The sequence below is a fragment of the Tubulanus polymorphus genome, chromosome 5, assembly GCF_964204645.1.
Source record: "Tubulanus polymorphus chromosome 5, tnTubPoly1.2, whole genome shotgun sequence".
Taxonomy (NCBI): Eukaryota; Metazoa; Nemertea; class Palaeonemertea; order Tubulaniformes; family Tubulanidae; genus Tubulanus; species Tubulanus polymorphus.
The window spans coordinates 4,550,940-4,577,967 of NC_134029.1; the positions used below are offsets into that span (position 1 = coordinate 4,550,940).

General features: G+C 39.3%; 3 protein-coding genes and 1 non-coding gene across 4 annotated transcripts; 1 reads left to right on the top strand and 3 right to left on the bottom strand.

The window, feature by feature from the left end:
* The first annotated feature begins 247 nt into the window (after positions 1 to 247).
* Trnan-guu (transfer RNA asparagine (anticodon GUU)) lies at positions 248 to 321 on the top strand. Its single transcript has one exon. It is a non-coding gene; the product is annotated as a tRNA-Asn (tRNA).
* Positions 322 to 15,113: 14,792 nt separating this feature from the next.
* On the bottom strand, positions 15,114 to 20,211 carry LOC141905632 (organic cation transporter protein-like). Its single transcript, XM_074794589.1, has 10 exons — positions 19,889 to 20,211; positions 19,399 to 19,571; positions 18,743 to 18,973; positions 18,427 to 18,623; positions 17,973 to 18,206; positions 17,517 to 17,651; positions 17,279 to 17,364; positions 17,048 to 17,168; positions 16,585 to 16,657; positions 15,114 to 16,456 (listed from the first exon to the last, which is right to left on the bottom strand). The coding sequence occupies exons 1-10, from the start codon at positions 20,013 to 20,015 to the stop codon at positions 16,196 to 16,198; spliced, it is 1,638 nt and encodes a 545-aa protein (XP_074650690.1). The 5' UTR covers positions 20,016 to 20,211; the 3' UTR covers positions 15,114 to 16,195.
* Positions 20,212 to 20,922: 711 nt separating this feature from the next.
* LOC141906386 (organic cation transporter protein-like) lies at positions 20,923 to 21,967 on the bottom strand. Its single transcript, XM_074795642.1, has 3 exons — positions 21,850 to 21,967; positions 21,688 to 21,760; positions 20,923 to 21,231 (listed from the first exon to the last, which is right to left on the bottom strand). The coding sequence occupies exons 1-3, from the start codon at positions 21,927 to 21,929 to the stop codon at positions 21,031 to 21,033; spliced, it is 354 nt and encodes a 117-aa protein (XP_074651743.1). The 5' UTR covers positions 21,930 to 21,967; the 3' UTR covers positions 20,923 to 21,030.
* Positions 21,968 to 22,666: 699 nt separating this feature from the next.
* LOC141905401 (organic cation transporter protein-like) lies at positions 22,667 to 24,956 on the bottom strand. Its single transcript, XM_074794251.1, has 5 exons — positions 24,785 to 24,956; positions 23,809 to 23,981; positions 23,301 to 23,531; positions 23,020 to 23,216; positions 22,667 to 22,898 (listed from the first exon to the last, which is right to left on the bottom strand). The coding sequence occupies exons 1-5, from the start codon at positions 24,909 to 24,911 to the stop codon at positions 22,667 to 22,669; spliced, it is 960 nt and encodes a 319-aa protein (XP_074650352.1). The 5' UTR covers positions 24,912 to 24,956.
* Positions 24,957 to 27,028: the final 2,072 nt, after the last annotated feature.

Here is a 27,028-nt window from a genome sequence, read left to right on the forward strand (position 1 = left end):
TAGATTCTGAAATACTAACCGCAGGAAATGGAGCATCGTCGGATTTCCGAGGACTCTGCAGTGTTGTCAAGTGCTTCGGCATGCTGTCACAAACACTTGTTGAACGAAAGGCCACACGAAAACTCAGCAAAACGTCTTAAAATCAAAAATAAATACCGAACAAATTCTTCATATTCATCAGCACTGACAGATATATTACTTTGACCGAAAATGACAGCTTGTCACCGTTGTCACCGTTGTCACAAGTGTCTCTGTGGCGCAATCGGTCAGCGCGTTCGGCTGTTAACCGAAAGGTTGGTGGTTCAAGCCCACCCAGGGACGAATTTTTATATCGACGTGCGTCACACCGGGGCGAAGAATCTCATCAGTGAGATAATTCAGTTTTCCTATGTTACAAAAAAATATTCCAGAAGTGATTCCGCGGGTTTGTTCTACACAGTACGTAATCCCCTGAGCCTATGCCCGTTCCGATTGCTTGCGTATGCCTGCATTAATTTTGAATATAGATAAGCTGAGTGTGTCGTATCTGTTCATTCATCTTGCCGAAAGAAGTAATTACGTCTTAAACAAGCCATTCCCATAAGAGTGAAGCTAACTTTTAACCGGATTAAGAATGTTGCGAATCGTGTCTCGGTTGTTTCGCAAAGACGTTCCCGCGATCACTCTGACGGGACTGGAAAAAATGTCGTACGGTGTTCTGTCCATAGACGTTCAAATGTATTTGTCTTCTTTCTTTTTGCAATGGCGCATGATATATTCCTCTAGTTACGCTTCTATCATCCCAGATGTCTTCATTATAACATCCGATAATCTGTATTTTCATTTATAAAGAGGTAGAAAAAACCCGACTTCGGAACTCGGAAACTCACGAACTCGAGATGACGTCTCAGGGCTTCCATAGTGTGACGTCAACTTGAGCGAATAGCTCTTTGTGAGGGATCGATGATGATCGAAGATTAATAGAGCCTGTATCTACCCAAGAAACTTCTGCGTGCGACATTGACCAATTCTAGGGTTCCTTCATATAAAAAGGCAATTTCTAGCTGTCCGATCCATCACAATGCTACGTCATCATTTCCTGGTTCTCAGTTTTGCTATAGAGTAGGAATCCAATAGATCGACCATTATGTTAGAAAAACCAGTCATTTACCAGTATTTTTAAAGAAATAATCGTACCGGTACAGCAGTATGAAGTACGTAGATGGTGCATACGTATAATCACTGAAATACACATGTATGTATCTTAATAATATGTATATGGTAAAGATGTATATCGATATATAGATATAATAGATAATATGTATATGTTTGAAACGTATACGTATATGTCGTGGACAAGATATGTATATATCTTGAATTCATTTGAATATGCTTTAAACTGATACGTATACGTCATCAAAAAAATATGTTTATGTATAAGAATGCCATATAATCGTGTCTCGAATTTCATTCCATATTTCACATTCATCATTCCCTGAATTTTTAGATATTTTCGATATTTGGAATAATGTTTTCGTTGTTTTATTGTGGGTTTGAGACTCTATTCAAATGATTCGGATGATTGTATTTTTGTATGTTTTGTAACAACGATAAGGGAATAAAGTAATAGAATAATAACACAGCACCGTGTAACAAACTGACGTGTTAATAGATTTTGAAATGAATCGTGCACCACGTTCTGCATCTCTATTTAGTTTCATCGTTTTCAATCACATGTTGTCGAGAATCATTGCTGTAAAATCGCCATAAAAACTACGGCTATTCATACAGTTACAATTGACGAGTATTTGATCCTGCAAACGAGCCATTATCATCGACAGTCAGTTCTTTGTAAATCACGAGATAGATAAGGGTGATTGAGGCCAGATAATCTACACGATTACCTCGTTAAGATGTCCTTGCAGCAGAAGATTTACAATCGAGGGATAAACACTATTGATTTTTCATCCGAAGTCACTCGTTTCGATGCTGCCTAATCGTTGACAACACTTTTACAAATGACTGGAACCGTTTCCGCTTCATGTCACTGAACAATCCTCCCTATAATGTAGATCTCGGGAAATTACATTAAAACACGTCAAAAGATATTTTTCGAAAATGATAACTTTCCATACGTTCATAAAGATAATAACATGGTTCATGGCCACTCGAAAAGTTAGATATATTAGAAATTGGCGCGTAACTACGAATAAAGACTGAACTTTAGATAGTTCTCAAACTATTTTTGAACAATGCGTTTGGGATACTTGAAGATCAGATATGCTGGGAATTCGTAGATATATCTTCAAAAAAGTTTAGTTGAAAGAACGCAATAAATCTCGAGTGTTATCTGCGGAATAAAATGCCTTTGAAATATTCCAAAAACATCGACGAAAGCAAATATCTTTAACCACCACCAAATCATTAAAAGTATGTTGGAAGTATTTCAGAAATGTAAGTTCACAGATTACGTTTCGTTGTTGAAGGAATTACATATTGTCGATGAACAGTACTTCAATAAGGCTGATTTAATATTACTACTGGACCGAATACTCAACATTCCCTGAAAGAACTCCGATGATTACAACTATGACTGACAGATAATCAAGACAGGCAGCTTTCCATAATACGTAGAATTATGTACGGGATTTGAATACGGCGATATTTTCGCATCCTCCGCGATCGAGAACATTTTCCAAACGATGCATGGACTCGTATATCAAACGTCATCGGTGGGTACTTCCTTCTTATTGCTACATTAATTGCTACAGCTACAAGTTCCGGAAGTTGTACACCGGAAGCTACCGGCTATATTCAAATATCCCGAGCTGGAAGGAATTTTCTCCAAATGGCAATTGTACTTATCTCTGATGCAAGGTTTTAGAGATTAACAATTAGAAGAGCTTATAAATCTTTTGGCAGGGGCCGGTTGCGCAGTCATGGCTGATTAAGATCAGTCTAAGACCAATCAACTTCTACAACAACAATCTAACATCTGAAGATAAATCTTAAGAATGAGGACCACTTTTTAAGAATTAGTCACGACTGTGCAACTGGTATCCGGTTGTTATTCGGTTTTATTAAAACCTAGGCGATGGCTGGCAATCCGATGTAGGTCGTAAGTCTTTACGACATCAAGAGTCATTGTTCGGGTTTTGCTGAATTTATTCCAGAGTTTCAGATGATACTGTTCCATTGCTATAGTAACGAAGAGGCATAGACTATGGACTTCGATTTCAATTACTTCTAAACAATAAACAAAAAGTGCTTTTCTATTCAACCACACGCCAACACACGCATACATTCAATAGATGTTGGGGTGGATGACGTTAGACAAACTCTTCTCGCACAAATCTATTTTTCGCATAGCACAATACGCGTATGGAGCGATAATTAAAAATACACAGAATTATTCTGAGTCCATGAGATTATTCCTGGAACGAACATCTACCGATATAACGTGTACGCTTACGCCAACATCAATTAAAGCTCTCACGTTCCGTAAGCGTATTGTTTGTGACGTCATTAAGTGGTTCCGCGTAGTTCGTTCGGGGAAGTTTTCAATTAATGAGTAAAGCGAAATCCGCACGACGCGAAATGACGACCGTTATTTCGGAGTGTATCATCATCGCGTGTTCAACGGTGAATACAGAATGATTTCCTGCCATTTTCAAAACGATAAGTATTCAGAGATACTACATCAATTGAATGTACTTTTTAAAATCGTTCAAGCCACACGCAATATTGTCAGTCATGGCATCATCGGCGGATAATGCACGCGTACGCGGTATATTATAATGAAAGATAAAAATTTCGTAGCTGTACGAACTGCGGCAACAAGCCGGGGTTTGAGATAAACAATAGTGATTGCTGATTCCGGGGGAAGCTTAAAATAAATCAGTCGTAAATGAATGACTATAAACATCGGCCATCAGTTTGTGCCTTGAATAGGAAAACATCTCCGTCGGCATCGGGTGTTCTAATGATAGTCGTCGATATTGCGTCATCAACGATCGACAGACAAACAAAATAATCTATATAAAACTGTAGATAACATTCAAACGTATTCTGTGAAACCAGAGAAGCTCAACATCAATATACAGGCGTCGATGAACCCCCGATAAAGAGCAATGCCCGTAAAAGTTTTTAAATATTTGCTGAAACTAAACCCCGGGAAACTAAAGAGAAGAGCGTGATGAGCATGGAGCCTCAAGAGAGTTGTTGAAATTGATACTTGACAAGGAGAAGACAAAGTCGATGTTCGATGAAGACCCGAATATTTCAGTTGTACTGATGATGTCTGACCCTCAATGTATTGGTCAGATATCGTTATTTTCCCGAAGAAGAAGATTATGCAAAAACGTTCTGAAGTTGAAAGGCTTGCATATTAAGAAAATATGCTTGCTATATATGTCGTCACCCTTGCCGACATCAAACGGCTTTACAGTGGGTATCCTAGGAACATACGTATGTTCGAATACATCTAAAAGCTAGCCGATGGGGGCGGGAAAAATGCCGTATATAATGTACATACTCGTTCAGTTGGATTCCGGGTAATAACCGCAACAGCGGGGAATATTGTATTCATCAAAGAAGCAAATCAACTTCATAAGTTAGTTTCCCTCTCTGTAGCTTCTATTCTGAAAACAATCGCTTCATATTTAGAAAAACTATTTCTGTAATATTGTTCGCAGCGCCTGATCGGGGGTAGCGCGCTACCGCGGTTGTCATTATATCGATAGACAATACCCCCTGGCAAGAGGAAGCTAGCGGCGCAAGTAATTATTATTTTCACTGAGCTATTAAAATCTTTATAGAATTTTTCTCGCAAGTTTATGAGTTTTCCTAACGTGTTATTGCCGTACTCTGATCTCGTGTGATTAATTCGCTTTCCCCGATGCCACCGTATACCACATATGTAGTTATCAGTTGCACCTGACACCTCGACTTTACGACAATATACATCATTTTCGCATCGTGTTCGTTTCGATGTTCTTATGAATAATTTAGATCTAATGTGATTTATTAAGTGCAAAAGGTAGATATTTGTGGCGAAAATCATAATGGTTTTTTCGAAGGTTTTGATGCATTTTTCAAGAAGTGGGATTCACTACCAAACCACACAGGTCTAGCTACGAATTTTGCTATATTTTTTCTACGTCATATTCTCGTCAAAAATACGGCGATAAGACAGAACCGGAGACGTTAGAAAAAGCTGGAAGTGTATTACTGGCTTGCCGATTTCATTTTTAAGAAATCGCCGCAATTGACTACCGCAACCAATCTCGGGATGCACCGGGGAGCTTAAAAAAACGGTAATTCAGTAGCTGAATGCCGTAAACATCTGCTGGCTCGATCGATCCTGAAAAAATTGTAATGATACCAGGTTGCGCTAGAAAACAATCAGCAGAATAATTTACTCCATTCCCTCATCAATGGATGGATATCGAATCTTTATAGCGTGGTATTATTTCCGAAACACCCTGGCCATATTTCAAAGACCATTATTATCCTTAACCCGGGGTCCACTCAAATCGACTAATACTTTCATTCACCTATGGCTTATAGCCGTGGACTCTAAAAACGAATATTTGCAAATTAGGCACGTTCTATTTCTGTATTTACTGATTTATCTAGCAAATGAAGACCAATAAACGGCAGATTGGTGTTTAGAGAAGTGACCACGCAAAAACTCCGGGAAATGGTGAGTGCAGACCATGGACTCTAAAAAACGACCGAGTTCAGTGTAGCTACGATCAATTTTTCGTCGACTGCTGGCCTTTTAATCATACGTCGCGTTTCACGTCCCCTAGTTTTAGAATCCATGGTTAAAGTTAACGCAGGCCGATCTCGGTTTGTTTTTTTGTAATCAGTAAAGGCCAGTCCACTTACACGTAACTCAAATTATGCCTTTCGTTCTACGCGTAATTCCTCTCGGAAGCAAAGCTGATATCATTTTCTGTTCTAATGTGTTAATATATATATCACCATTGTCCCTCGTGTTATCAACATCGAATTCATCTCTATTTCGCGAAAGCAGAATTGGCGATGACTGCAGTTAATTCACAAAGTATGAAAATAATGATGACAAATGAAGTTATGATTTCGAAAGGATGAACACGAACGAACATTACCATTTCATCTGAGCAATATGTTACTTTCGAGGGACTTAAGTGTCTATTCATGCATGTATGCTAGCATTATCAGCAAAATCTATTCTGGATGTCAGGCTGATTTTGTTCTAAACACGAATTTCTTCGTTTTCATTATATTTTTGCCTGTTATCGCTATCAATAACACCTATTTCACGGATGATAAAAAGATTGTCGAAATGGATCTAGACACGGAATTAGCCATATTCTGTTAGAGTAAATTACCATAAGATCGCGGCAAATTCGAATTAACTCGACATGACATAAATCCCGGTTATCAATCTGGCTTTAGTTGAGTTTCTTATTATATCCTAATTATATCAATGACGTACGATAAGACAGTATAGCGCATTGAAAATGCGGCCAGGTATTATGATCATGGAGTAAATGTCATCCCACCCGGATGGCTGTAAGTCAACAGCCGAATCGTGCTGGTTACAATTTCTGGGATTATTTCTTACGTATCTTTAGTGTGTTGTTTTCTTCGTTATCAGTTAACACGGTTCGGCATTTCTATGTATGGTATTTGGAACCATCACGACCGACCGAACATAACGTTAACAAATATTAACAAGTATGTATTTTGACACTCGACGTTTCACTAGTGGTTCGTAATTTCCTCCTACTCGACTTCTCTCCACCTTCGAGAGCTTGATAAGTAAATGAAAATCGGACGAAGAAAAGAGCGCTGGTCGATGGGTAATTGTACCCGGAAGTGCACAGTACGTGTGGGTGACTATTTATCAGCATTTAGTATTCCGATGCTGACCACCGCGCCGAGTCGTGTATGCATTAACATGGCTGTTAGTATTCACCTGTGATCTACTATGATTGCTCTGCCAACTACCAATATCCGAATAACAAAATAAAAAACGTTGATAGGCGTAGTAACGATTGCATAAATCTGCTCAGCTCGACTAGTCTATCGGAACTCTCGGAAAATGGCCATTTCTAAATCGGGCTATAAACATAATACAGACGGAATGAATAAATCTTATTCATTGACTTTTCGTTACAGAACGTGCAACTTGAAAAAAAAATAATACGCGCAGAACCCAAAAACAACATTGAGGTAACATTCATTTCATGCACTGAAGAGGAAGTATTCACTTGTAGGTAAATACAAAATTAGGTGCTAATTGTCGGCTAGAATGCCACGCGGATAACGGGTACGTTATCGTTCGCAAACTAACATAAGTATAATGGTTCGAAATGTGGCATCACACTATCATTTCAGTCAAAAGGTCTAATAGCTAACTAATGATAAAACTAATAGCTAGTGATTGTCATGATTGTCAGATGGATTCGTTATAGGGGACTTTAATGTCACGATATCAGATATGAATTAGGTCCGTAGCACGACGTTCAGTCACGAATCGAATTAAAATGTGATAAAATCCCATACAGATTCAATCAAAATTTAAACAGTTCATGAATTCACCAGCATTTAGATGAAATGCGCATGATAGATTTATTTTCCGAAACTACGTCATGATTCACCCCATCACTGATCGTTTCAGAAGGTTTTTCGACATCGTAAATGTATATAGACCTGACTGGAAGGAATCACATTCATATGGACTTCGCGCCTGATCGCCGTGTATTCCGAATGCGACTTATAAAGATACCATACTTCCTCGTAAGCTTCCTCGTTAGCTATTTCTAACTGCCATTTTGAAGATGGATAAGCATCACGTTCAGATACTATTCTAATGGGCCTCTGACGGTCATTAGGCTCATCCTATAGTTGAGCATCATTAGGTTTTATCATTAAAAAACCTATCGAAGGTTACAGTAAGAGCTACCCCATCCCCTCGTCCTATTCTATTTTGCTCATCTTCTTGTTCGAAAATCTAATTTGCGAATATGATCCAGGTTCGATACGTCGTTGGCTTGCCATTTAAATCTATTTTCAAAATCTCATTTGTTCTCAACGCAGAACGATTCCAAGTAATCTATGAACTGGTTGATCAAAGAAAAAACCCCGGAAGATCAATGCAGTTCCGTCGCTAATATGGTATAAGATCACTTAATAGATAATCGAAGTTTGAATGGATCGCAAATTGTAAAACTTAGAAAATATCGGAAAAATTCTCACTGATCGATAGCATTATTAGGCAAATATTATGCACTACGAAGTGAAGTAACGTCTTCAGATGCGCAACGAATGATAACTCAATTCAGATTTCCTCTCCATTCCCCAAACAAAAAAGCATTTGTTGTATCTCATTCTGTAATCAGATTGATCCATTTGGATTTGGATTTTTTTGCGATCAAAGCGAACTTGATTACACAACATTCTGGAAGTGCTGCTCCGTAGTTTGCGGGGCAAACCTCTACTCCGGTAAGCGAGGCAAATTCGGCAAATAATCAGGATTCTTATCTTGTATAGAAAGGATGCTAATGACCCGATAGATTAACAGTTAACAAGACCTGATTGTTAAATTCACATCGTTTCCACGAGCTCACTAGAGACAAGGTTACCGTGCACGATAATTAATGAACGTCAGGAAAATATTCCAAATGCGGAAAAAGTCATTAACGACTTTACCTATTTCAGAACCGTATCTTGTAACACTCCGGGGACACGAAACTAATCTAAATTCCTTTGAATCAATGCTGGAACATACCAACTCAATTATCTAGGAAATAGGAATACCATTCATTGTTCGGTTGACTGCACACGGTCACTGGACGACTTTGAAACTTTGCTTGACTAACTTAAGACCATCGATGCAACGATATTACCCTATAAGAACTAGAATTTTCATTAATTAATTATATGTGGCTTGTCAATGGAACTGACTGGACGAGTGACCGGTCAATGGAATTTACTGGACGAGTGCCCGGTCAATGGAACTGACTGGACGAGTGACCGGTCAATGGAATTTACTGGACGAGTGGTCGGTCAACGGAGCTGAATAGACGAGTTGCCGGTCAATGGAACTGACTGGACGAGTGGCCGGTCAACGGAACTGAACAGACGAGTGGCCGGTAAACGGAACTGAATAGACGAGTGGCCGGTCAACGGAACTGAATAGACGAGTGGCCGGTCAACGGAACTGAATAGACGAGAGGCCGGTCAACGGAACTGAATAGACGAGAGGCCGGGCAATGGAACAGAATAGACGAGTGGCCGGTCAACGGAACCGAATAGACGAGAGGCCGGTCAATGGAACAGAATAGCTACTGCCACTTACTTAAATGAGGTTTTTTTCATCATCTGCTAAAAGATAAGATAACGCCTGCACGTTGTATACGGTCGAACGGGTATCACAAGTTCCATCACAGAATACATCGCTTTTCGAGATAAAAGCCCTCGTTTTTCATTATTCACGGAACATATCTTGTATGGGAAGCATGTATAATCCCGTATGAAAAAAATCTATTAAACATTAAACAAATGCCTTTGTTGGAACATTATTTAATCAGTATGATGGTTGTTTAGTGGAAACCGCATACTTCTTGTGTGTCCAGCTTGAGCAGCCGAGAATCTATCTATAATAGCCTGTATGCCCGTTTCAACCGAGCTTTTTCGAGCGTTTGCTCGTCGGCCCTTATTCTCCTTTGAACTGCTTAGAATTTCGCATCACGACTCATATCGATCACAAAGATCTATCAATATAAGCTGCAAACATGATTTCATCAATAACCCAACCTCCCCTCGGTTGGTTTTGTATTTCGTGTTTGTCAACGTCATCCACACATATATGCACTTAATCCGGAGAGCAACTATTTTAGAAACTGAGTTATATCAACACCGAAGGCGCAACTGATGCAGAAATTCGTGATAAAAAATCAATGAAAATAATCGCTAATATTGGCACATTTCGTGCAGTGGGCGACAAGTCAGGCATGAGGAGCGAATCAATTTTGTTAAGATAAGTAAAACGACGAACAAACTTAGCAGAACCAATTGGAATTGAGTCAAATATATGAACAAATAAAACTTACAATATCGGAGACTTTAGACTGTTTCAAATGACATCGTCCTCGAGGTTTGCGCGGTTATAAAGAGATCCTGTGTTTAAACGCGACATATATTATGATCACTGTGCATCTCGCGGCAGCCTGGAAATCAGTGCGAGTCGCAATCAGCTGTTAATGCCGCCTCAATACAACATCCATTAGGGTACAGAATGTAATACAGTTCCAGAATAGCCTTCCAGAATATGAGATTATGACCGCCCTTCTCAAAAATATTATATACTGAAATTTAGACTTTTATAAGACATTTCAGGCACTTGATCGGGTTTATTAGCATTTTAGACACCGTGGAATATCCCTTACAAGATTGATTTGCTCCACAAAACTTTCGGAAGATTCCCAATGATTTTATTTTTTTGCCAGATTTTTGAAATGCCGTTGGGGTTTTCGGTTTTTTTTGCGGCTTCAGGTCATGGCAATGTAGCGCAATTGGAGATGTTAAGTTTTCCGTTCGAATGATACTTAAACGAAGATGAAATGGTTCATATGGCACTGCTTTCCCTTGAAAAAAAGACAGCCGCAAGCGGTTTCGTCGCGAACGTTTCGAGGGAACGGATTTCGTGAACATCAAAGATAAAAATACACTTGCAGCGAAAGTTTGCTCATCATTCTCTAATATTAATATCGCTTTTTAATTCGATATCGATGCGAAATTTTATCAAAGGAAATGCCGTCTGGCATACACCGTAGCGACATCTAGTGTCAAACAATACAATGAAATGGAAAACGTCAAGCTTTATGGTGAATTTCGAGTCAATATTTTCATCTATCGGTTTAGCGGAGGGAGCATTTTCTCAAATCGATATCGAAGTAAAACAATATTCAGTTCAATCTGGTTTCACCATGAAGTCATATCTAAGCCAAAAAATGTAGACGCAAGGGTCAGTTAGTTGCTCAAAAGTTGATCAAAGATAATTGGCGAATAAATACCATCGCAACAATGAACTCTTAATTTTCACTACGTCAACTATCCGCTGGTTCCCACCCACTTTTGAACAACTGGCCTCATAATTTTCAATATGTCTAAGAACTCGTTGAATGGAGAGGGAGCCATCTTAGCGAGAAAAGAACTAAAGAACGAAATCGTATAAACCTTGCACAGACATTCATTTACAGCATTTAGGACCATATCAAAAATCCGGTATTTGCGCTCAATATTCGTAGCATGAACTCACAGAGGACTATCAATAATATTGATCGGTAAACATTACCTCCCCCTTCGGGTATTTAAGTCAAACAGCTTTCCGCAATGATTTATCATTTACATATCAATTTCGAAATTGCCCGACCTTAGAACGCTATTTCTTGAACGATGCAGATTTTAGAAAGTTCGCTCGAATAACGAAGAAGGATATCTCATTTTTCAAATAAAACATTAAAAACCAAGACACGCAACAACAATTCCATTAGCGCCGACTCGTGCACGGTGCGCACACGCGTCCCCGGGCGGAGCCTGCAAAGTGTATTGGAAAAATATCAGTATTCTCAGAAATGGAAGCGGAGGCGGCTGATTCTACCGGGTACTAAAAGTTTGTACCGTGGGGAAATTTACTTCTTTACCTCGATGAAGATATGTTAACAACGATACGATTCAATTTCAATTTAACGAAGTGTGTTTTGTATTTTAGATGATGTGGAAATCGCCATTTTGATTTTTCTATTAAGTCTTCTTAGCGCGGTTGTGTGTTACTGTCAAGTGGCACTTTTTTTATTGCTCTATTCGCGTTGTTTGCGGTTTGCCATGTCTAACATGAGACAATTCAACGTTCTGTCAACACTTCCAGCTACCTTTCGCGTCACACGTGTATGTGATCGGAATTCTAGATGGGTGCGTACGCTTGTCTTTTTTCCCGATCTTCATGCGCGCGTCTAGAAATTGGATAAGATCACGATAGCCCCAACGTTTACCGACACTTAGGGCTCTGAATGAGCTGAAAATTTGTTGAAGGTTAATGGGGGACCGCAACACCATTCCGCCATATAGTCTTACATTTGTCGAAATTAGTTCATTATCAACTTATCAACTTTGAACTGATTTTCACGCAACTGAATCCATACGACTTCATCACAGGATCCACCGAACATGAAATCATTTAGCACCTCAACAATAAGTATAATTTTCATTGAGAGAAAAATTAATTCGATTCTAATTGAAATGTTGATGCGGAAGACCAGCGAACCGGGTGAGGGTCTCTGCTTGTCACTTGAAATACGCGTTTGCCACAGAAATGTTGCGGTTAAGTTCCGCTCTATTCTGACTGCCACGAAATGTACCTCGCAATAGAAACGTGTGAGTATTTTCCTCCACCTTATTGCTTACAATGACCTTTGATTTTAATAGGTCATACGTGAATCTCCTGCGGCGCCCTTGACCTATAGTTACGTCATCAACGCGCACCTGCCGCCGCGACACAGGAATGTTTAATGTATAAATTACGTTTTGCTCGTTTTCAGCGATGTTCGTTCATCAAAGACGACTCGATGATGTCGCGAAGAGACAGGTGTGTTCGTTAGTTCACCACGCTTAGATGATCAAAAGAATATTTGTCGATAGTTCATCTTTATCCTACAGCGGTTTTAGCATCACTAGAGCGACTAGATGACGGAAGCAACCTGGGTTTTTTTCTGATAGGTAATTAACCTTGATCGCAAATGTTACCGCTGTTGTGTTTTGTGAAGACTTTGCATTTGTATTATGTAGTCTATAGAACGATCTAATGTTGGTCCGGGTTTACGCCTCCATAATTCTTATCTAACAGGTTTGGTCAATGACCAGCACCAGTAAGTTCACACCGTTGCCGCATTAGAGTTATACTTAAGTTGAGTCTACATTCGTCGTTTTGTGTCGTTTGTCGTTATAATTAGTATATTTCGACCATGGCTGGAGGAGGCGCCGTAACAACAGAATAGAACTGGAACTCGTCTCAATTGGCGTGCCACGCTAGTAATTTATTTTCAGAAAGATAAGATGTTTATCGGATGACGCGAACAAGACTTTCGCGTCGCCTTCGTTATTGAATGAATTAAAAGTTAGGTCGTAAACGACTGTTATCGTAAAGATCGACTGTGGAGATTCGTAACCCACGCACGTTGACCAAACAGCGAACTATTCTCTCAAATAAAACCAATGCCGAATGTAAGCGGTTGATAGCATCAGAATACTGAACACGTGGACGAGCAATTTCCGATTGAATGTTCGGCTATTTCCGCCGCTAGCGTCAGATTATCCGATCGATATTCCACCTTTCCTGTCATCAACACACGTGTCATATCGACGTTACGCGGTCAAGCTATTTCCTTTTTCGGTACGGACCGCTTGTCCGTCGCGCGAATGTACGATTAAACACGCCCGTCGATAACGGAATTATCATCGTATGAACTTTATTCACGAGACGTGTTCGAAAACGTTCGCCGGAAATTGGATTGATTGACACTATGTAATGATACCTTTTACCCATCATTTTTACTCTTTAACTCTGCGATACGAAATTCGCCTTTTTATAAACCCTAATATAAACGATTGCAGCTCGTCAGTCCACCGTGTGACATCATTCGATCGAAAAGACTCTCGCAGAAAATATTGCTGAAAATATCTAATCGCTAGGAAAGGCATATACGGGGATAATGTCATATCGGGATTTAGTAGCAGCCATCTTTTCTGTAATTATTCATATTGTAGCATCACTTTCCTTTGAATCGTTCCAATAATCTCCCATTTGTAGCGGTAACCAGGGTTGACTTCGGTTATCGAAGTCGAACAAACTAAAACCGAACGTAATTTAGTCGGAAGGTCCGGAAATGGCCGACCACGGGAATGAGCATGGCCGCTGTATTTTGGACCTAGGTTCAAGATGGCCGACACTGTGGAATACGTTACGACCGAGTTAAGTGAGTTCGGTTATCAGTTCCGACCACTAGTCGACTAGCTACGAAAACTGCCGAGGCTGACGTTAGATATAATTTTGGTAATGATCTTATCTTTATTCGTGGTTGGTTGCTAAAATACATAGATAGGTCAATGCAGCGAGGTGTTTTCAAGACTTTCATACATGTAATTCTTTTAATCCCTTTAATTTCTAATATTTTTTCAATAAGGGATATTGCTAGTCTATCTCGAGAATGGTAGAGAAACGATGGACTCATATATGTCATATTGCAGCCACCTTTCCTATCCGGGAGGACACCCATTTAATACCCCGACGATATATATCATTTTACTACTATTGCGTTGATAAGAAGATATTAGTTGATATGAAATGTCAACAATAATCTTACTGTCTTTGTGTGATATTTACTCAACGAATCACGATTCGTGAGTGTTTCGTCTGCTATTTATATCATTTGGCGGCATTCAATATAGATTGAGTCAAGTGTCGCTGTGATTATATGAAACTGCCTATAATGAACGCGTAGTTCCCGGTTCAGAACACGCCGTATCGTGAGACCAGAGTTTACAAAAAATCAACGGTTGGATGTTCCGAACAACTTTCATTTTCATCGAATTATTTTGTGAACTTATCCGAAAGAAGGGCAGTTAATCCCCAGGAGAATGAGAACGTATTACAATTTCACTAATGTAGTTTTAGGTCTATTGTTCTTATAAGCGAAAAAGCAACCTTTTCAGGGGATTTCTAAAATCCCCTGCCATTTCGATATTCCATTTCTTTTCTTTAGCCTTCCGAGGAATTACGCTCCACTGCGGCATCTATGGTTACTAAACCGCCACGGCATAAAATACATGAAATTGATCTTAGGACTTATTCTGTTTACAGGAAACTCTTAAAAATAAATGCCGGGTGTCGATTGATCTAATGTACACCTCTACTTTAAATTAATTGCTGCACGTTTAAAAACTGCTTAAATGCACTTCCAGCCGGAATATTTGTCACGCTGATCGTGACTGCTTGAGGGAAGGATCGGCATCATCCGACAGCGCAGTTCGAAACACATTTGAAATTCGAAACTAATGCAAAAGTTGATTTTCACTTTATTTCACTTGTAAATTACATAAAATCAAAGGACTATATCAATCTTAATACGCAACAACAGAAAAACAATAGATTTACTTTACATATGCACCGTACGATTAGAATGCCATTATTTTAAAATAGATCGATATAAAACGAATTAAAACGCTTAAAAAGTAGAAGAAAACGTATTCTTGTAGTGTCGATACTTGTCTTTACAACAGTTCGAGACGCACGTTCCTAATATGTCTATATATAAAGCCGGGTTTTGTCAGGAATATTCTATCAAATCTCGTGTCATTTCGTGTATATGACGAATATTATACATGGCAAATTGCTTGTTACCAGATGTGTCAGATAGAGCTAGGTAAAGCATACACATAAACTCATCCATCATCGAAAAACTGACTACGCATCTGACAAGGAGGGTCCCAATAATTGGCAAAAAGAGCAGATTCTTTTTTTGCTGCGATGGATGGTCGCTCGGCCTGATTGGTAATGATTGGATATAGCTAGCCACGGGCAGGTGTGTAAACAGTCGAATAACACAGCGGCATAGACGCTATATTTATACTTTTCGGTTAAGTTATTAATAAATGCAAAACATTCGGCTAGATCTTGAGAATACTATCATCAAAATGAACCCCTGATGTTATAAGATAACGGGACCTGAAAATTCTTCAATGGCCATCATAATGTCAAAGTTCACAATCTGGCCACGAGAACCCAAAAATCATCTTCGAATCATACGCGTGTACCATATAGATGCGATTTGGGACGATTTTGGGTACTGAACATTATTTGGCATAGATTGGTTACAAATGCCTTCGTTTTTAAAGCTAACCTATATACTCGATTGATAATCATTGAATATTATCACGTCCAGTGGTAAACGTAATTTAATCAATTTTTGATTACTACCCACGAGGGATAATTGCTTTTAATGTATAGATAACGATAAGGCGTATACTTATTGGTACAACTGCTAGATGCCAGATAGCATATCTGAAATTCTTCACTCATACTTCAAGTCTTTCTTTATCTCACAGGCTGCTTTTTCAGTTCAATTCGCTGTTAACTCCATCCACTCCACTATTTATGCTTCTAAAGCTATACTTGAGTGACTCGAAAGTCGATTTTTTCGACTGTATGCGTATTGTCATTAGACGGCTGGACGGGTGTAATCGCGGCTGGTTCTGCTTCGGGCATCTTGAACGACCAGTACTTCTGTTCTGTATACCAGCTGCTGATTTGCTCTATCGTATCCGGTAGAGGGCGCTTATTCGTTTCCGGTAAGAGCAGGCAGACGAACGCAGAGACGAAGGCAACGACTGCGAATATGACACCCGGTAACCACGGGATCATTTTAGCCTGAAAATTGACAGAAACAGAGACCAACGAGCAATTAGTTTATTTATGAAAGTAACCCGCAATGAGGCATGCTTATCGACGTAGATTTTGCAGTCAACCTCTTGTTTTTCTAATATGGCGACACCTACCAAAGATACTGTAAATGGAGATATCATAGTACCAATACGAGCTGTCAATGTACACAAACCAAACCCTGTATTCCTAAACACAAGACGCGAGAAATAAATATTGTACACTGTGTTATCATCTGTAATGAGAAACGGTACCAGCAACTACCCCACAATACGGTGTGCAAATCATTAGGATAACCCAATCAGACTTTTGTCCAATTTAAATGAAATTTTAGCTTCCCACATAAAACATCGATCGACCATTAGGGCTCATATGTAGCGCGATTTTCGTTTATCCTTCGTACAATTTTAAATACATGTATTATGGACATACATCCATTAGAACTGTAAAGAAATCTGGCTTCATCGTCCCCATGCACACTAGCGAACCTGGTGGATCCATTTAGAATCCTCGATTGCCACAGTCGAACATAAAGTCCTCACCATAATTCGGTTAATCGGATCAGATGATTCTTCTTACCTGGCATTCGTCGGAAAGACCTCCGTTGTGTACAGAATAACCGAGTTGAATGTACAGGTTATCGCCCATTTTCCGAACATCGTTAGAAACATTCTCAACGGTTTTAGACTCACACCGGACGCTGAAACAAGATCGAATGATTCATTCGCGGTCGACAGCTTGATCAGTTCAATTGAACCCCGATTATGATTTTAGAACTGGACCGAAAATTAACCTGCTCATTTCGTTTACCTGTTTTAAGTGGAATAAAGATGACGATCAATACGGTTAGACCAGCCAGTATGAAGAAAATGAAATTAGGCAACCGCCGACCCCATCTGTCAAAAGAACATAAAAAAAATCTTAGAATATAATCAAAGTCACCTCATAGACTTTCTCAGTCTGACATTACGACGAAAATTTGATAAGATTCGAAGAGCGATTTGTTTTGAAGTGGATAGTCATACTTTGGCCGGGGGTAAAAACAAACCTTTGCAGAGCGAGTAAACTGAAAATCATGGCCGGTATCTCGATTAATGAGTTGAAAAAGAAGTTCAGATATCGGTCTGATGATAACATTGTTGACGTAAACGATATGCCCCAGTAAACGATACTGTTTGCAAACCTACAATATTTAGATTTAGAAGGAAAAGCTGATTGAATCTCCGGACGTGGTACAAAGTGCTTGAGTTCGCGCTAGATAATTCCCGCGAATCCAAACCCTTCAGGGCCCAGTTGTATAGCCGTAACTTGATTCCAAAGATTGGAACGAAGACCTTCTTTAATACAAGCAATGGCTGTGCAGCTGAACGAAGGGAATATTGGCTGTTAAAATGCGGGGTACTAAGATAGATTCAAAATTGTCTCTAAAGATGTAACATCAACCAGCTTCCAAATACCACGAAACTAACTTTGAGCAATTACTCTCCATGCTGCTAATATTTACCATAAAACGCACATGCAACACAGTATCTTTCTGAGAGTCACGTTTCTTACGATGTCCATCGTGGACGCCTCTTTGACTGGCGAATTGTTTGACAGTCGTTCCGTCGACTGAGAAGATCGTAACGGCTTCTCCGGCATGTGCACTTTATTCATTTGTGCCGCTTTGACGAGAATCTTCTCGGCCTCGTCAATTCTTCCATTAGATGCGAGCCATGGTACAGTCTCTGGGATGAAACTAGAATCAGACCCGTGAGATACAATGATGCCTTTATATACAGTATATGGCCAGTGAAACACTCTCAGGTCCATGGGAGCAGAAAATACATAGATGAATTGTTCATTATTCAAGAAATGATAGCAGAAAATGTCTGAATTTGTAGAATTGTTCATTATTCAAGAAATGATAGCAGAAAATGTCTGATTTTGTAGAATTTGAGAAATTTGTAAAAACTTACAAGAAGTAAGAAAATGAAACTAAAGGCACCAACGCAATTGTGAGTTGTAAATGACGCCAATCTCGGATGAAATACGCGCACATGCATAGAAACAGCATTCCGATTGCCCACCAGGTTTGGATAAAAATACCACCGAAGGTCCGCTGCTTCGCTTGCAACGTCTCGCAAGCCGCGACAAATGACGATATATAAACACCCTGAAATAACGTCCGGATTATCTTAGATTTCATTTTACCTTGGAATATCAATTTTATATCATCAAAAGATGTTGTATTGTTTAACGCTTATGGTTTGAGACTAGCGAATCGATACCTACCGTTTGGAGACAGCCAGAAATCACTCTTAACAATACAAACAGCCAGTAATGGTAAGCCACCACGTGAGCTGCCTCGAATACGGTGTACAAGAATAGTAACAGGTAGTACATGCGTTTCCTGCCGAATTTATCCGCCATTACCGGAAGGAAGAACGAGCCCAAGGTGGAGCCAACGACCTTCAACGTGATGGTCAGCTCGCCGAGGAAATTCCGATCACAAACCAGATCCCACTTCAAATATAAACATACAACGATTTAACACGAAATAAGATAAGACTGTCGGTGAGGTGTAATATCGAAGATTTAACGTCTGTTGTTACACTGACGTTTCGTGTAGATTCATGCTCTAACGTATCTTCACATATTTTTTGAAAATCATTTTCGAGATCTTCTAGAAATTCACCCTCTTAGTATTTGAAAAATAATGAATTCACGGAACGTTGCTATTAGAACAAACGTAAATCAAAGTTAGTGAATTTTTGTCGGTAAATATTGATCTGTTTGTGAAATAGGGCCGATTCATTTCCATAGTTATTTCGAATCATCAGAATATGCAAGTAGAGCGTTGGCCTTTTTTGTCATTACCATTATAATAGGCCTTGTATTTGCTAATCGAAAAAAGGAAATGTAAATACATCATTATTGATGCCACTGACCTCGGTAATGATAGACGATCCAAAGTCTACGTTCTGGAATTCTATACCGTTGCTGCACGGTATTTTACCCGTACCGTTTCTATACACGTGACATTGATCCGTTTCGTTGTTCGCGTTTACGATGAATGTTTCGTTTTCGGAGAGACGACAGTGATACTGTTCCGGCATCGCAGCTACAAATACAACAGATAAATCATAAAATACACTTATTCAGCCATCATTCTGTAAGTAGGCCAAATAAACTGATATGGGAATGAAAATAGAATTGATCTAATTGTTTCACGTCTTAAATATGCAATAAATCTAATTCTTCAATGGTCATTGATATTATAATCAGTATCGCAAAAAGTGATTTATATATTATGAAATCAATAGACATGTCTTTTGGGAATTTTTCACAATCGGAATAGAGTAGATAATCGTTAATTCGTGTCAAGAACGCAGACATTGGTACGTCCATATTGAGAAAATTTAGACACATCTTACTAACCTATGAATATAGGACCCATCAACGCAATCGCAGCTGCGAAACAACACGCTATCGCCCAGCCGGTGTAAACCAACGACTGCCATAATCCTATAGTACCCAACTTTGCCAGGGCTTCGTCGACTTCCATCTTGAATGTGTCACAACAGACTAATCGCTGTAGTTGGCATTGATGAAACTAAGGCAGGAACCATTTACCATCACCGAAAAACCTCTCTGTTCATTCGGTATGCTAGTGCCGATATTTTAAACGAAGAATCTATTTCTTTCAGCGGATATGCGTTAACGCGCGCGCCTTTCTAATTCCTTATCCAGAAATAACTTGATCGAACTAGTAAAGAGTCGATTCAGAGAAGGAATACTATATATACGCCAACTGAAGTAGGTCACTTGTATTTTTGACAGATAGAAGTGCCGCGTGTCAAGTTTCGAAATTTCTAGTTCAGGTTATTGATATGTCACTAAACGGACCATACCGACCTGCTATCGATCTGTCCCGCGGTGTAGCTGACATTACGATTCATTCATATAAGAAATACTCGAAACTAGTAGAAAATACACACATATAATATATATCGATGTGTTCTTTAAAATTTTTATTATATATATGCTTAAATTTTCACAATCTATTTACAAGCTCACATCCTCGCACGTTCTTTTCAACATATATGATACAGTAAACTTTGTGTAAGTAAGATCTTCTGGGACTGAGAAAAATCAAAATCCTCCGACTTGGAAAGAGTCCGACTTTGAAAAGCAGCCTTTTTCCGAAAACGACGACTTAAAAATTGATTTCTGTGAGCGGAAAAATTGAATCAATATCTTCTAGAAATGATTTGAAAAACGCTTAAATATTTCGGGTTCATTTTTCTATTCTAATACACTAAAATACCGTCTGTTGAAATGTGTCGTCGATTTCAAGCCAGGAAGAAATCAAACTGCAGAAGAAAATAACCCTCCGACATACGGTGAATGACTTTAAGTGATCTTTTATTTTGGAACAAAGCAAAGTACTACGAAATAGAATCCGACTTTGGAATTATAAATTTCTTTGTAAAAGAGAGGAAAAAGTCGGGACCATCAATATTCACCAGAAACTAGCGATTATCCGACTTTACGCAAGGTTTATTGCGCGGTCCTTCACTTTAAGTACTTAATGCAGTTTGGTTCGGCAGTTTTGGTAATTCAAACGACCAATATTTCTGCTGTTTGTCCCATGCTTTGATTTGTTCGATAGTTTCCGGTAGAGGGCGGTTCAGAGTTTCCGGTAACAACAAAACGACGAACGCCGAAACGATGGACATCGCCGCGAAAATAACTATCGGTAACCATCGATGTATTCCAGCCTAGAAAAACAACAATTAAATATAGCTGCTGCCTAGCAGCGTCCTTTAGGCTTACTTGAACACTGTAGGGAATTTTAGAAAATAGAGAAACAGGGCCCAGTTGCACAGTCGTGACTTAAGTCCAAAAGTGGTCTTAAATTTTAAGACTGGTCTTATGTTGTTAGATCGAGTATAGAACTTATTTGGTCTTAGACCAGTCTTAAATTTAAGCCGTGAATATGCAACTGGCCCCAGTAGTTTTTGTCGGAGACTCAAACTTGGTACATCTACGTCGACAGATTCAACAGACAGTCTTATTTGAATTCAAGTGAATCGGTTACAAATTTTAATCTTGGTTTCTAATTTCTCAGAGTGGAAGCAAACTTCCATTTCAGTGCGATTGAAACAGACAATATACGACTTAACTTACATGTATGGAGAAATTTCAACGAATTTACATTTTGTACGTGTACTTACCAAAAAAATTGAAAATGGCGACAACATCGCACCAACTCTAGCCGCGAATAAGCATATACCAAATGCAGTATTCCTTAAAAATATCAAAATCAGTCATCTACCATACGATTAGCTTTGATTATGCATGAATCGAACTTGTCTAAAAATTTTGATAGTTGTTACCTGGCATTCGTTGGGAAAACCTCCGTCGTGAAAAGGATGACGCTGTTGAATGCGGACGTTATCGCCCATTTACCAAACATTGTTAAAAGTGTTCTCAACCATTTGAGGCTTGCTCCAGAATCTGCAAATAGTCAACGATAAGTGGATATCTTATTGAAAATATTTCCTCGTTCGAGATAGTGATGAAATTTACGAAAAATGTGATTCTCTTCTGTGTAAATGTGCGTCTTGTAAAATACAAGCATGTTTACCTGTACTTTCGGGTATAAATTCGACGATGAACAATACTATACCGGCAGCAATGAAAAATACGAAATGTGACCGCCTTCTACCAAAACTGAAAGTATGTAATAAATATAACCGATTAGCTGGTATCTACTTGCTAGCTCAGTACAGTAACTCTAAGTAAGATTTAAATTAAAAAGGTTTAATTCATTGAATGCTGAAAGCGGCCTTGGGAAACCGATCCTGTAATTTCCCATAGATAAGTAAGATTCTTGAATAAGAAAAATACACTTACTTTTTAAGACCCGCAAGACTAATCGCAATGGCCGGTATTTCGATCATCGAGTTGAAGAAGAAGTTTAAATATCTTCCAGATGACACCATCGTAGATGTGAACGAAATACCCCAGTAGATTAACGTAACGGAAAACCTTAAATAAGGAAAGAGGGACGTTGATTACCGTGAACAACTCCACGGCGACGTATAACAAAACCAGTAAAGAGACGAACGAAAATGCGAAGAAAAAGATATTCTTGTTTAAACTCGAGGACACATTCAACCATTAATTTAGAGCCTGTATGTTTATATATACCTACCAAATGAAACACAGGCACAATAGATATTTTCGTAAGATGCGACATTTCAGAACCTCTTTGATGTTTGAATTTTTTTTATTCTTAGTTTCCCTCGATCTATCCTCGTTACCCCGCAATGGGTTCACTGGCATTTGTTTTTTGTTCATCTTGGCCGCCTTTACGATTATCTTCTCGGCCTCTTCGACTTTCCCATTGCCTGCTAACCACGGCACTGATTCCGGGATGCATCTATGAAATCATAATCACATATATCTAAGCAAATCGGATACCATCAGATTCGAACCCCTGCAAGGAGATGCTTCATTTTCATTTTCTCATCTTATTCTACGTCGATATATTCCATTCTTACAGGAAATACGAAAATGTGACAAGAGGCACAAATCCTACGATCATTTGTATGTAGCGCCAGTTGCGGATGAGATAAGCGCACATGCACAGGAACAGCATACCGATAGCCCACCATACTTGAACGAATATACCTCCGTACGTGCGGTACTTCGCCGGAAAGACTTCACAGGCAGCGACAAATGATGACGCGTACACACCCTAAAAATTAAAATGATCACCCTACAACCGCCTAAAATAGACTCGTAAGTGTAAAATGGCAGTGAACTGCAAAAGATATCTTACTGTTTGCATGAAACCAGAGATGATTCTTAACGCTATCAACGCTGAATAATTCGGAGCAAATCCATTGCCGGCTTCGGTGAGTGAGTATAAAATCAAGAATATGTAATGAGTCCGTTTTCGTCCGTATTTATCAGACAGAATTGGCAGACAAAAGGAACCCAATGTCGATCCGAGGACATTTAGAGTTATAGCAAGTTCGCCAAGAAGGTTACGGCTACAAACCAGTTCCCACTGGAAAAACAACGCGTGGAACAAACAGTTAGTACCATTAAATGCCATTGGTGCCATTCATTTGTTTATTCATTAGGTTGAGGTATCGAAAATATTTGACCTGGATCTATTACCAGTTGTGATTTATGGATTCAACTTTCGCGTTAGATTCAGTTCATTTACGCAAGTCACAATTACCCAATGCTCGCAATAAATAAATCGGTATACCTTACAATTTAACCATTACTAAATTTTTCTAACTAATCGTGGACCTCCCTCCCGTATCTGAAGCACTAACCTCGGTAATGATAGACGATCCAAAGTCTACGTTCTGGAATTCTATACCGTTGCTACACGGTATTTTACCCGTACCGTTTCTATACACGTGACATTTATCCGTTTCGTTGTTCGCGTTTACGATGAATGTTTCGTTTTCGGAGAGACGACAGTGATACTGTTCCGGCATCGCAGCTACAAACACGATTATATTAACTAATAAATAAATTAATTTCAGTACAAAATAGAATAAAAATGAGTTGAAACCACGTTTTTAGCCGTCAGTAAATAATGTTCGAGTACTAGTACAATTTCAATTCAATTCAATTCTTTACAATAAAACATTTTAGCAACAAACATGAAATAATTAGCAAGAAGAAAACTAGGCTGAAGGTGTATATTATCATTGATGCCTCTTGAGAGAAAATGACTATATCGACAGTATAGACGATAGAATTGAATTGAGTTCACTGGGCAGCAGTCTAGCCCTAATATTGATGACGTAATACGCATCCAGGCAAACTGTATCCTAAACGCTTTAACGCAGAGTCAAAATGTTTGTTCTCAGAAACACTGTTTCTCCAAACCACGAAGTTCTGGAAAGCACACATCACATAGGGAAACGCTCGGAAACATTTCCCTGGCTTATGTTTCTGCGTTTCTTTGTGTCGAGTGCGTTAGTCATAACGTCCAAGGCCCACGACGCAGGGAAACAGGGAAATGTTGTTCATGAAAACCATGTTTCTCGTAAACGCACACGACACAGGGAAACGCTCAGAAACGTGTTGCTGTTTACGTGTTTCCCTGCACAGCGTGATTTGGTCGTATGGCTCCTCCGTGTTTGCCTCCAAGATTCTGTAAAAACTGTTCGTATCAAAATAATCTTTCTCTACGTTTAGATTTTTCTATTCGACAAAACAACAAACTTTCAAACTTTCAAATGGAATAAAGGATCTCTTCACCGAAGCCGCCAAACTACGGAGTTTCTTTGAACTTACCCATAAATATAGCTGACATGGCTGACATTGAAGCCGTAAAACAGCAACTTATTGACCATCCTGTATAAACAAGTGTCTGCCATAATCCGAGGAAACCTAACTTATCCAAAGCTTCGTCCACTTGCATTCTAAATGAATTATAATGCTTGTTACTGCGTCTGTCTCTTCTATTTTCAGCATTAATATCTGAGTTGAATGATAAAATGCACCCTTTCATATATCTAGGTCTCATAAAACGCTTGATGTAGATGTATATGTATTCTAGCTGCACTTACAATTTACTGGTCGTGTTGTAATTATGGACATTTTTGTTGTTTTTCGAGGTCACTCCTGTTAACAAATCAATTAAACCTCCGTTCGGCACAACAACATAGACTTCTCGAACATCGTTCCAACTTGCCAACATTTGGATCCATATTATAGCATTTTGCCGTTCATGCTCCTTCACTTTGGAACTCTCACAAAGGGGCCATAATCTTAAGACTGGTTTGGACTGGTCTTAAGATATTACTACATTAGCTATAGAACTAAGATGGTCTTAAACTAGTCTTGAGACTAAGCCATGACTATGAAACCAGCCCCCGATGCTTATCTCTTGACCTCACTAGCTCCAAGACGATTTAGTTCCATGCAGCTTACCATTGAACTCTCGGAAAGTGCATTTGAACTGTAAAAAATGCTTGCGCTTTATAAATGACAATTATTATTTTCAATTATTAATATCAAACATAGGACAGCTTTTGAAACGGCCCGACCTAGGGAGTTGAATCAGATTTTTTTTTCGTATTCCTATTTCGATAGGCACCCATGGTTGAAATGATTATGTATTTTGTTACAATACGCATATTCTGATAGTCGAAGAATACTGCGTGGCATTCGAGAATTCAGCGTATCGCTTGTAGGATATCGGCGACGTTAAAAGTAACTTTTTCACCAAAATCTATAGGAATATCGAAATTATCGGCCGGCGCATAACAGCAGAAGAGAAAGATTCCGATGAAACATCTGTGACGAAAATAAATATCAAGCATGAATGAAACTACGGTTTAATGTTGGTTTTTGTACAGATGTACATAACCGTGTGTGTGTCATTTATTTGATCGATCGAAACTCTTAGTATCGTCATATTGCTTGCCACGTAGCGACTGGGGTAAGACCCTGTCAGGATTAAACATCTCATGTTTAAGGGGTCTTTGGTTTAGTGACACCCACTTATGATACGTACATGTATATGATACTAAACCTAAGACCGTAAATATCCCCGTTCAGATACTACACCAAACTAGGAAAGACTTTCGAAGGTACACATTGAACTGATATATTGAAACCATTTTACTATTTTTTACATTTTGAGAATATGCCTCTAAGGTTTGATAGGGTCTCATGGCCATCTTGGAATTAGGTGCAAACTACCGCGACCGTAGTTAGGAGTGTGTAGTTCCGACAAAACTGACATTCGGTTCGCTAAGTTCGCAAATAGTCAACTACGATACCCACACAGTTTGAAAGGCGCCTGTGCGCTGTTGCTTTCTTACGATCAAAATCGACTTTCTTTATTCCATCGAAAACAATATCGTCCTCGAAGAATCGAGTTATAGGTTCGCCGACGACACAGGTTCAGCTCGACGATTTATCAACGAGGCTATAACGTCGTCGGCCATGAATGCATTGTTCGCGAATGACACAGACTGCCGACAGGTAGCAATAAAACCACTGGTGTTATTGACAATTCTATACATTCCACGATGATATATTTCAAACATTGATAAAGTCTGTTTTCGCTCATAAAATTTGATTCGGTGAAATTCGACTCGTTTTAGATTACACGTGTATTATCATAAGTTGAGAAAAGACTGACGCACGATGATGTGCACACTTATTAGCAACACGTGCATCCTCGTCGCCGAGGACGTTGTGTCTCTACGCAGAGTGGCCTAACGGTCGTGGCTCGATCAGCGTTCACGGGTTCGAACCCTGGCAGCGGCAGACACTAGACCGGCGAGTCTTGTGAACGGTGACCGGTGAGGTCGTTAAATCTGTGTTTTCATGTTTCTGGCCCGGTGGGGAGGGGAAAGGGTGATGTGGGACTTTCAGCGTTATCCTTATGCGACCGACATGGGTTCAGGCAAGCAATGGACGTGGACTCTATGCCCCAAAAACAGAAGAGAAAACTGCAATTCCCCTCGAATCCAGTTGCGAGTTTAATTTAAGCAAATAAACGTCGGTTACAAAATTCTCACCAGG